The 11365-nt window shown below is 37.1% G+C and overlaps 1 protein-coding gene across 1 annotated transcript; it reads left to right on the top strand.

The window, feature by feature from the left end:
• Positions 1-214: 214 nt before the first annotated feature.
• Positions 215-11000, top strand: LOC139980962 (protein pelota homolog). Its single transcript, XM_071993032.1, has 10 exons — positions 215-409; positions 1192-1435; positions 2602-2692; positions 3642-3866; positions 4318-4358; positions 5128-5248; positions 5447-5567; positions 6065-6136; positions 8032-8138; positions 8940-11000. Exons 1-10 carry the CDS (start codon positions 369-371, stop codon positions 9032-9034), a joined length of 1158 nt encoding a protein of 385 aa, XP_071849133.1. The 5' UTR covers positions 215-368; the 3' UTR covers positions 9035-11000.
• Positions 11001-11365: the final 365 nt, after the last annotated feature.

Below are 11365 nucleotides of genomic sequence, written 5' to 3' on the forward strand. Positions count from 1 at the left end.
AGTTAACTTATGTGATTGCCTACAAATCACAACACTGCACTGTAAAAAATATTGTAAATATTGTGTATTTAAATGGCAAGAAACTTGAAAGGTCGCATGGAGATACCCGAAAATTCATCATGCATTACTAGAAATTCTACCAAAGGTCCTTCCTGCAGATTCGCTTCCATATAAGTTTTGCTTGTAAGCAAACGGTGATATCTGAACTATCACATCTATTCACCCTTTTCGAACTTGGCGTCAATTTTGCCACATATGTTGCAAGAATATTCGATCATGTTCTCTATCTTTTTTATCACTGCCTGGGGAAAATATCTATCGGAAACTGAATTTTATTGGCGTTGTGGAAAAACTCCGACGAATGAAGGATGAAACAAGTACACAGGCATCTAGAGAAGGATGGATCAGGGTTCGTAAGCTGCGAGAATGAAATATGTTCTTTTATCGTAACAGATATTACACGGACCTGTTTAACGAAATGAGTACTGGTGTAGTAAATACATAGGCCTATTTCCCATGATATATCAGTAATAGCACTACACACAACAAACTGACTAAAAGCACGGTAGTTATGAACACCCAAACTCTATAACAATGCACAAAGTCTTACTAGCGAAAGGTTCGAAATCAGAGAAGGGGATGATAGGCCTAAGCCTTCATATTGGACTGACATGTTATGTTATTGTTAAGCACTCTAAAGTAATACTAATAGCCTAGGCCTAATAATTTGTTGGGTTACAATAATTTACAGTCTGAAAAAATCTAAGTTAGGTCAGATTCCCTCTAACATAAGGCTTAAGTAGGAAATACAAGGGACAAAATTCCCAATTTAATGTTACTTGTCATTCAGCCTCTGAAGAAGATCCTGCTAGGATCAAAACATCAACCCCACTTACTTTTACACATTCTCTTACACAGGCTTTTGAGTGGATATTGGATAACAGTTTGCTAAACAATTTTTGATTTATTTTGATATCTCAAAGTACATTGAAGTACAATCCATATGCTACAAATTACAATATATTCACTTTACTAAACATTTAGATAGTAGTATCAAGTGGTTTTAGTTTGTACTACCAAGCTAGTATATATGGTAGCCTCACATGACTTAAATCTTTCCTTTCCTTTTAGTAGATTAACATGTCAATTTCTCCACCTCATCCCTTATTTCCAATCCTATTCTTCCAACAGTCAAATTGGCCTTATCCCAGAGGAGCCAGAAGACATGTGGCATGCTTACAATCTAGTTGCTGCAGGAGACAGTTTAAGGTCCACAACTGTTAGGAAAGTCACGATGGAGTCATCGACTGGTAGCAGTACAAGTAACAGGGTGAGGACTACACTTACTATCTCAGTTGAAGACCTTGACTTTGATGTGCAAGCCGGTGTTCTCAGAGTTAAAGGAAGGAACATTGCAGAAAATCCGTATGTTAAGGTATGAGTTTAACTGGATTACCAAGTAACTTTGCTGTTAACGAAACACCATGCATGCATTTTGTTGTTAATTTTCCTCAAAGCGGATAATTGCATTTTGGAAATTTTTCCATCTAATTTTCCAAACAGTGGTTGAACTTTATCAAAAATTGAAGCAGAAGTGTTAGCAACACTGCTTCATGAGATCAATTAAAAACTTGAAAACTTTGCATTCAAGTAAACCACATATTTCTGTTGGTAAGCTCTTTATGTCGTACAGTAGCAACTATATAAAATTTGAAATCTTTCACAATCCAGTAAACTTTCAATTATTAAATTATTTGACATCAGTATGAATTTTAGAAGGTATTTTAGATATTATCAACCAGGAAATAAAATCTGCTTCAAGGAGTTGATAGTCTTGCTTCAAAATACTCAGGTGTTTCCTTATCAGTTTTCACTCTCTGAGCTTCAAGGGGTCAACAGCTTATCTCAAATGGTGGGGGGGGGGGGTTGGCTAAAGGGGTCTATAGGTTATCTCAAATGGTCTAAAAATTGGCCATTTTCTCTATGATTTATACTAGTGTGACTTTTGCTTTGGCAGTAAGTTGTGAAATATTTCAAAGTGTATAAACAATGTGATGTTAGGCTCTCATTCATTAATAAAATTATTAAAAGGATGGTTGCAAGATGGCAGCACTGATTTGCTAGATCAAAATTGGTAAAAGAAAATGTCCTTTCATTCATGTCTATATTTCTCTCCAAAAATCTCTGATCTTTGCTGGTTCTCACTTAATTCCTGGACAAATTTAACTCACTCAGTTATTTGGAATTTTGAGCAAATTGTATGGCAAGGAATCACAAAAGCCAACTGGCTTTTTGGTTCGTCTTCTTAGTGCTTTTTTTTTCTAGCATCTCTTTTCATCTTCGAGGCTTGCAGGAAGTTACAAACTATTCCTGACTAACAACCCCAAAACCACTCATGTGCTAATGTTATGATTGGCTTTTTAGTCAAGAAAGAGATAATTTAGGCTGAATGTGGATGGTTATTTGCTTATCTTTTAGGACAGGTACACTGCAATTAATCAACGTTTAGATAACACAACATAATGCTGTTCATTCTGGATGCAGCTCTAAAATACCAAACAGATGAACGTTTTTCTCCTTTTTGTTTTTTTGTTTTTATAGATGGGTGCCTATCACACCTTGGATCTGGAGCTGAATCGAAAATTCACATTAGCTAAGAAAGTCTGGGACGTCGTTGCGTTAGATCGAATCGGTAACTAAATAAAACATTTCCGTTGCATTCTGCTCTCTGATTACTCAAATAAGACTAACTGTATGGGTCAATGCATAGCATTTCTGGTTAGTTTACTAACCTACTTATATGCTTGTCAAATAATGTGACCAATGTGTTTGCCTCTGTAATTTGCAGGTGGACACCAAGCATGTCCTCCAAAGAGGTTTCAGTCATTGCTGGCTGTGACCTCACTTCGATCACAACTTTTTGGTTTCCCCTTCTTTTGTGAAACAATTTGGTGCATTTTGACTATACCTCCTGAAGTGTACAGAGTTGTTTCTTTTTTATATGATTTATATGATGATACTTGGTAAAAGTATGTCAGGACAATACTAGTTTTGACCACACTAGAATACTTAAGCTGATAAAAAGACATTTGATCTCTGCATGTTTTAGTGATTCATATATGAAATACAGAAGAGAAACAAATGTTCTGACATACATTTATAGTGTGTAAAAGTAAGTTGGCCTGACGTTTTGATCCTAGCAGGATCTTCTTCAAAGGCTAAATGACAAGTAACAGAAGGGACAAAAACACACACAGAATACAGAGAGGTTAATGAGCATGGTGAACACAAAGAGATACAGTAGATGTAAGGGGATTAGTAGACAAGGGATGGAGAGAAAAAAAGAAACCAACAGGGGAAGAGGAGAGGTAGGAAATAAACAGTGGAGGGACAAAGAGAGGATTATTGGAAGGGTGTAGGGAATAGAATGGAGAAGGACAAAGACAGAAAGGTGTGGAGAAAAAAGGGTGGAAGAGAGCTATGAGAAGAGGAGTGATGTGGGGGGGGGATACCTTTATAGTAATGGTTCTGGTATGTCATCGTTTAGTATCATCCAGACAGCGAAGATTGTAATCGTACTTGCTGGATGGTCTTCATCAGACCTTAGCTGTAAATCCTCCATCTTGTTTACCTTTTCAAAGATATGGCTTGTGATGTCACCCAATCAGCCGATGTGGCAGCTGTCGTCCTCCAGGAGGGGCTAGCCCATGTGTGTTTGGTAACCCCCAGCATGACATTGGTGAGGACCAAAGTGGAACATACCATTCCGAGGAAGAGGAAGGGCTTGTGTGGTCGGCATGATAAAGGACTCATCAAGTTTTATGATGCTGTAATGCAAGGCATCCTTAGGCATATCAAATTTGATGGTAAGACAATTTAAACTATCGTAAAAGAAACTTGGAGAACCAAATCATTTGGCTTTTAATGTATGAGAAAGGTTTCTGTTTATGAATCACATGTAAAATGACACTTATCTGTAAGAATATATTTTGTTCAATGACGATCAGGGAAGATGAAATGGATAAGGAGAAGGAAATTTTTTTTTCAAACAGTTAATTTTTTAAAATATCTTCTTCTCTTTCGTTAATCAATTGATGAAAACCAGTGACTAATTCATTTCTTTGTCGTAGTCGCACGAATGAGTTTTGAAAATTATAGTCCTATCTTCAGGTTTAAATGATGAACCACAACAGAATACCAGAAGTAGCTACTTTTAATGTATAAAAGTAACATGCACAACATGAATGTTCTTATATCACCTAAAAGTTTTTATAAAGAAAATGTCAGAATATTAATTATCATAATCTTCTCTTGCAGTTGTCAAGTGTATCATTATAGCCAGTCCAGGGTTTGTAAAGGTAAAAACAGGTTCAAATTAAAAAAAAAAAAAATCAAAAGTAAATGAATAACAGAAAAATAAGTGGTAAGTTTTAAGGAAACTTGAAAGGGGAAAAGAAATTTTGTGCTAGAGTCAGATTTGACCTTCAAGGTTAGAATTTGAAAATGCCAAATTTCTCCTGTCGTCTCTTTATCTTTTTAAGTCAAAAGTAATATTATGTAAAACACTTTACTGTTTAGCGAAAATTGTGGGTTAGAGATCAGCGTGCAAATTTTCTTTTCCTTGGTGCCATGTGTCAATGCCATATGACTGTTTCTCACGTGTACATGAAGTTTGAAGTCTTAGGACATTTCTGACTAGAAAGAAAGCATGAAAATTAAATAGCGAAATTTCACTCGAGTCCCTTCTTCTGGTTTCACAAACAGCTTATTATCAATGTACTGTACCATGTTATTACTATGATGTGTTTGACCATTTAGCTCACTTTAATGTTGGACATTGCTGGATTTACATGTGTTTCATGTATTATTGAGATACTTCAGTTGGAATGGGTTGGGATCTACATTGTGCTATCTTTGTGCTAGCATCTGGTTTAAATGACATAACTTGTAGCTGATTGAAGTAAGGTAGTATTTAATGAGATAAACTATATTGCATTTGGTGACTCCATCTGTTTGATTTTGAACTGAGACGGAGAGAATTTCGAGTTATTTCTTTGATTTATGCATTTTTATCGCTTCATTCTTATGGGTGTCTTTTGATCTCAGTCTTACAATTTTTGATTTCAGGATCAGTTTTATGAGTATCTTTTTCAAGAAGCTGGCAAACAGGATAATAAGATACTTTTGGAAAACAAGTCCAAGTTCATCTTGGTTCATGCATCATCTGGCCACAAACATGTCCTCAAAGGTAACTTGATAGATTTGTAAAATAATACATTGCTTTTTATTTCTTTATTTATGAAAAAAATAGGAATAAGAAAACAGAGAGTTTTTGTATGGTTGCATCTTCCTCTTGAAAACAATTTCATCTTTGGGTGAAGTAGTCGTTAACATTCCATAAGTCCAACAAATAACATCCTTCTTGTAATGATTTTCTTTTGTTCAGAAATATTAGCCGATCCTGCTCTGCAAGTGAAGCTGGCAGATACCAAAGCATCGGGTGAAGTTCGAGCCCTGGAATCGTTTTACAGTATGCTTCAAACGGAACCCGATAGAGCATTTTACGGGTGAGTTACTCCCGAGATTCCTGAGCTCGGTTCTAGTTAGTTAGTTATGAGGTTGGTCAATGGGTCACTTCATATTTAAGGTCAAGTCGAGTCTGTTTTCCAGACTCAAGTTCCTGAAGTTTTTTGTGGAGGGTAATTGATCAAATGGAAAGGCAATGCACTTGTGATCTAAGGATTGCAGGTTCGAGTCCTGGTCAGATCTTTATGTTGTGTCCTTATCGGTGCTCAAGGCACATATTACATCTGCCTTCTACTGGGAATGTGAAGTCTGGAGCATTTGTTCATCTGAGAGTCATTAACTCTAGGAATGTTGGCCTCTAAAATATTCATCGATCACAACTCAACATTACCAATGTCCAAACCTGTGGCCTTTCTCACTCCCCTCCCCCCCTCAAACCATACCACCCACCCCTTTTTCCTATAGCTTTTTCCCCTATACCTTAAGTTTTTGAAAATGTGGATATCTGAACACTTTCACCCATTGTTCTCTCCTCCAGACTGAAATGTGTAGAGGCTGCCAATGAAGCTCTGGCTATCGAAACCCTTCTCATTAGTGACGAACTCTTTAGGTAAAGTATCGACGTGTGTCTTATCCAGATTTACTTAATGGTTTTCAGTATCTCCCCCAATGTATATTTTAAAAATCACACAACTTCCTTCAAAGTTACATTTATTCTCTTAGTGTCCGGAATTTATTTTTATTATAATTTATTATTGGGGGTGTGGGATGGGGGTGGGGGGTGAGGGTACTTAGGACCCACAGAAAGTACTTTTGAAAAAGTTGCAGACTATTACAGGTTGGGGGCAATACTCATGTCTTTTTAAACCTTTGGTTTAAAGCTGTTTGTTTTGTTTCTTGTCTCCAATTATATAGATCCCAATCCTGGAAAACTTTGAATTGGAAAATCTGTGCTATTTTTGAAGTCATAGCCATCATTAACTGTTGAGGCTATCTTCAGACTTAGTGTGCCCCTTGCTGGATAAAATAAAACTTATATAGATTCCAGGGGCGTATCCAGGGGGGGCGCAACAGGCGCGCGCCCCCCCTATTGGCCGTCACCAAAAAAAAAAAGAAGTTTAGCAAAAAAAAAAAAAAAAAAATTGATGACGACCTTTATGTGAGATGTCGGTGTTCGCTCAACCCCCCCCCCCCTCCCGTATGCTTTATTTTTTGTTTGCCAAAAAAAGGTTCTGGCGAAGTTCGGCGGCATAATAGTTTTAGAAACATAGATGGTAATTGTGTTTGTATTATCACTATAAACAATAAGTGACATGCCAGCCATACTAAATTGTGCATTTTGTGTCCATATTTACTGGAAATGTTGCTTTTTATTAAGGTCGAAAAATGGATCACATATGGCCATGGGCGGCGATCCTGGGTGGAGGGGGGATATATCCCCCCATGAAAATGGGTGGAGGGGATGTAATGCACCATATCCCCCCCACCACCAAATGCCAGGGATAAGAATATTTTCATGCCTACATTTATGCATCTTTGTTAATGTACGGCTCTTTTTTAGCTTCATGTCTCGCCTACCATAAACGCAGTGCGATCTTTTCAAGTAAAGCGTCTTTATAAAGCAAAAATAGTTGACTGTAGGCTTCATTGGCCCTATAAAAACAAAATGTATTATTGCGCCCACGGTATTGATATAGTACATATATGCACCCTCATAGTATTCATATAGGCCCTATAGTAGGCCTACACACGTACATGTTCCCTCGAACAGCTGAGAATCTCATGAAACCAGGGTAATGCTTAATACACGTTTCACCTGGATGCCCTAGTAATCGGTACCTAGGAATGTAACTATGTGTAATTGTGTATTGCATGTGTATAGGCCTATAATAGCCTGCATGAGGCCATTTTCTTCATCGAATAATATAAAAGAGCTCTCGAACATTCTAACGTTGCGCCTGAAACAAGATTGACAGGGGCAATTTTCCCGAAATAACACCCGAAATTAAAAAAAAAAGTATTTTGGATCCTGATTATGAGATATTTCGGACATGACATCCCTATTTTAAAGTTGGGTGTATGCCGCTTGGAAACCTTGGGAAGTGCCGTTTCCGGCCATCTAGAGGGTTTGTTAATCCCAAAATGTTCTTGTACGCTTCGCGCCAACCCATGGTGGCGCTACGCTTAGATAGTCAACAAGGTCATATCCCCCCCCCCCACTCAGAAGTACGGATCGCCGCCCATGCATATGACACCATTTTGCATTTCAGCCCTTCTTCGAAAGCAAAAATTGTACACCCCTCCCCTTAGACCCATCCCCCAGGACGGCGATCATTCATGCCTGGCGCCCCCCCTATTGGAAAATCCTGGATACGCCCCTGTAGATCTGGAAAAAAAAATGTCGTCCACCGAAATTGAGCCAATACAACGGTTGAGAATCGGAATATGTTTATGAAAGGTGACATGCTATCTTAAAAACTTATATTATTGATTTTATTTTTGTAGGTCGAAAGATATAGCAACAAGAAAACGTTATGTTTCACTCGTTGAGAGTGTCAGAGACAATGGTGGTGAGGTCAAGCTGTTTTCAAGCCTACATGTTTCAGGAGAGCGTAAGTTATTGTCTGTCTTGTGGTTTGTTCTTAATTCTGATGAGAAAAAGATAATTGTATCTTTAGGGTTATCGCTTATTATCATATTTCAGTCAGATAAGTCAGATAAAATAGTACAGAGAGTGTTATAGATGTTGCAGTAATAAATAACAGCATTTCATTGAATGTTATAAGTAAAATTATTATTCATCATTACATTATATTGTTACATATTTTTGTATCATTTGCCAATGCTTGCAAAAGGCGGCATCCCAAAAAAAGCAGCACTTGTTAACTGAAGTCCATCTTTAATATTTTGATATATTGAAAATTAACTGACTTTTTTCCATGTGAATGACAGCAATTGATCAAAGCCATAATTAATCTCGACATTTAATATTATAAAATTATAAAGTGATGTGTCATTAACAACTACATGTGATTATATAGTGAGATCATGTAACGTTCATCTATATCTTTCTACCTTCACACATCTCACTGTATGTATGGTTCAGTTCAGCAGTATGTATTTTAGATCCTCCTGCAAGCAGAAACTCGCGAAGAAGCCTCATTGGCTTATCAAAGCCGCAAACTGACCGAAGTCAATCTCTTACATTCATATTTAATGTCCATGATTATGAATTGTCAATTTTCAACAACTCTGTAACTGGACGACATACATTAATCTTGGAGTGACTCCAACCGGGCACCTTATGATTGGAAGGCACCGGCGTTAACCACTGAGCTAACACTCCACAGTATATGCTGTCTTTGAGGGCAAAAAAAGTTATAAACTTTGATAATTGCTTTGCTCTCCTCCAGAATTGAACCAGCTGACAGGGGTCTGCGCCCTTTTGCGTTTTCCGATGCCAGAAATTGAGGAGGATGACGAAGATTCCAGTTCAGATGAAGATTAATCTTATCACAACCTCTCATATACATCATCCTCTCTTTGTGTGCAATCATTCAAATTTCAAGTACTTTGAATTTACGGTGCTTCTAGATGATTGTGGGAAAGGTATAATTTGTAGCAAAGTTTTCTTGTTTTCGACAAGGTCGAAACATTCGCTAACATTACAAAACCATACAAAGGTCTTCGGGGATGGTTGGTGGAGAAGATTTGTCGTGCTAATGGCTGTAACACCTTGAGATGATTTAACACCATAACCAATGTGAGGGGCAGGGAAGGGGGGGTGGATTTTAGCCAGGGGGAGAGGAATTTTGGTGATTTTTCTGGTGAACAGGCAAGATAATTTTACAGATTGGGGAAGGGAATTGCATGTTTATTTCTCTTGTTGCTCTTATTGAGGTTGTAGTCAAACTGTCTCCCTATCGCTACATCCCTCTAACAGTGCATGTCGCCACAGTGTTTCCTCTTTGGTATATCCTATTAGGTATATCCCTCACTACACCCATCCAACAGTGTTGTTTATGGTTAATTGAGATGTCTTCTTGGGTATGTCTCCTTGGTGTATCCTCTCAAGGTTATCCTCTTAGGTATATTCTCATGAGCCTGGCTTTCTTTATCAGAATATATGACTTTTTGTGCAGAAAGAGTGGATTGAAGTATTCCAGTAAAAGCCATAAGTGGCAGTGGTTTTCTGTACCTTTAGAAGGTCCAGAAATGTTTATTTTAGTGTCATAGCATGCCAAATTTTTGTTATACCATTTGCTGCAAGTTGAAGGTTCCAGGTATACGTTAAGACAGTTTTGCCAAAAACGATAAATTTGGTGACGATTTATTCACTGGTGTTAGGGTTCAAGTACATTAAATTAAGTGGGCGATAAATGTGACTTTCTTGCAAAGGAATAACAAATGCCCCCCCCCCCAACCCAACCTTAATATTGATGGCAATCTTATGAAATTAACACATTCTCCAAATGCCAGGATTGTTGTATAAGAATAATTAATTATGTATGGCATATACCTGCCATTGCCATAAATTCGTATATATATATTGACCAGTATGGTAAGAGTCAAAACTTTTGTTGAAATCATTTTTAACATAAATGTAAAAGTCAGAGAGAAAAAAATGAAGAAAATAAATAAGAAAGAGTACTCGATGCTTCTGCGTTTTCAGTCTTTCTATATTTTCATATTAGGCATGGTACATTAGTTTGTAGGTGATCTTCAAATTGAAATGTGAAGAATTTTACATTTTTTTTAGGACACAGTCAAAGGGCATTTACAAAAGCCTCATTGCTGTAGACTTTTACAATCCAAAAATGAATAGTAAGTAAATATAACATCCAACCATTTCATGTCCAACCTCCATTAAAATTAGGTTTAAGATGTTCATCTGTATATAGCTTTAAATAGCTTTACTCATAAATTAGACAACAGTTCTGTTATTTTAAGCAATCAGCTACTCAATTCAAATGTTACTTCTTTTGTGCTCTAGTACAGGACAACAAGTGCCACAAAGGAAGGTGATACTTTGAGTCAAGTTACCTCAGGTCTCATAATATTATATACTTGTCAAACCAGAAATAGAAAGATGCAAGACAAATTATGACAAGTTCATATCCACCTACCAAGATGAACAAATTTCAAACCAAGAAAACACCAAGTTTGACAAAAATTCAGGGTGGTTAAATAAGTTGGAGACTTCAATAAAGATTAACATGGGCATCCCTTCTAGCAATTTGCCAAAGCATCTTAACAGCATCTTTGATGATCTGCAAGTTTAAACCATAAACCTGATCAGCAGTATAAGTATAGGCCATTTTGGGAGCTCGCATGGTTCATTCATTCCCAATTGTGAAATATTTATACAGTAGCAATACCATATGTAGAGATAGTAATCATTAGGGGTTTCTATAGCAACCTACTTAACCTGTCAAGGACTTGTTTTTGCTAATGGAAAGAAATACTCCAAGCATTACGAATTACTTACGCTCAACTTGTGACTCACGCAAGTCTGTAATAAGACTTGGATCTCAAAAGTTTGCTCAATATATATACGGAAGTAACAGACAGTTTTAGCAAGTTGTGATCATTTGATCGTAAGCGAGCCACAAGTCTAGGGTTACCACTGACATTGGCATGAAAGTGGAGGACACATCAACGACCAAGGAGATCACATGACAGGATGACATGGGCTGCTAGTCAGGAATGAGCTTCAATGTACATATTTCATGATCTTAATACTTATAAATATGTGCAATTTCAATAAAAATCTGGAGTTTTAAAAATGTTTGTAGTTTTAAAATTCTGGAAATATCCAACACAGATTGGTTGGGTTTAC

This window comes from Apostichopus japonicus, chromosome 15 (assembly GCF_037975245.1).
Source record: "Apostichopus japonicus isolate 1M-3 chromosome 15, ASM3797524v1, whole genome shotgun sequence".
In the NCBI taxonomy this organism is placed as follows: domain Eukaryota; kingdom Metazoa; phylum Echinodermata; class Holothuroidea; order Aspidochirotida; family Stichopodidae; genus Apostichopus; species Apostichopus japonicus.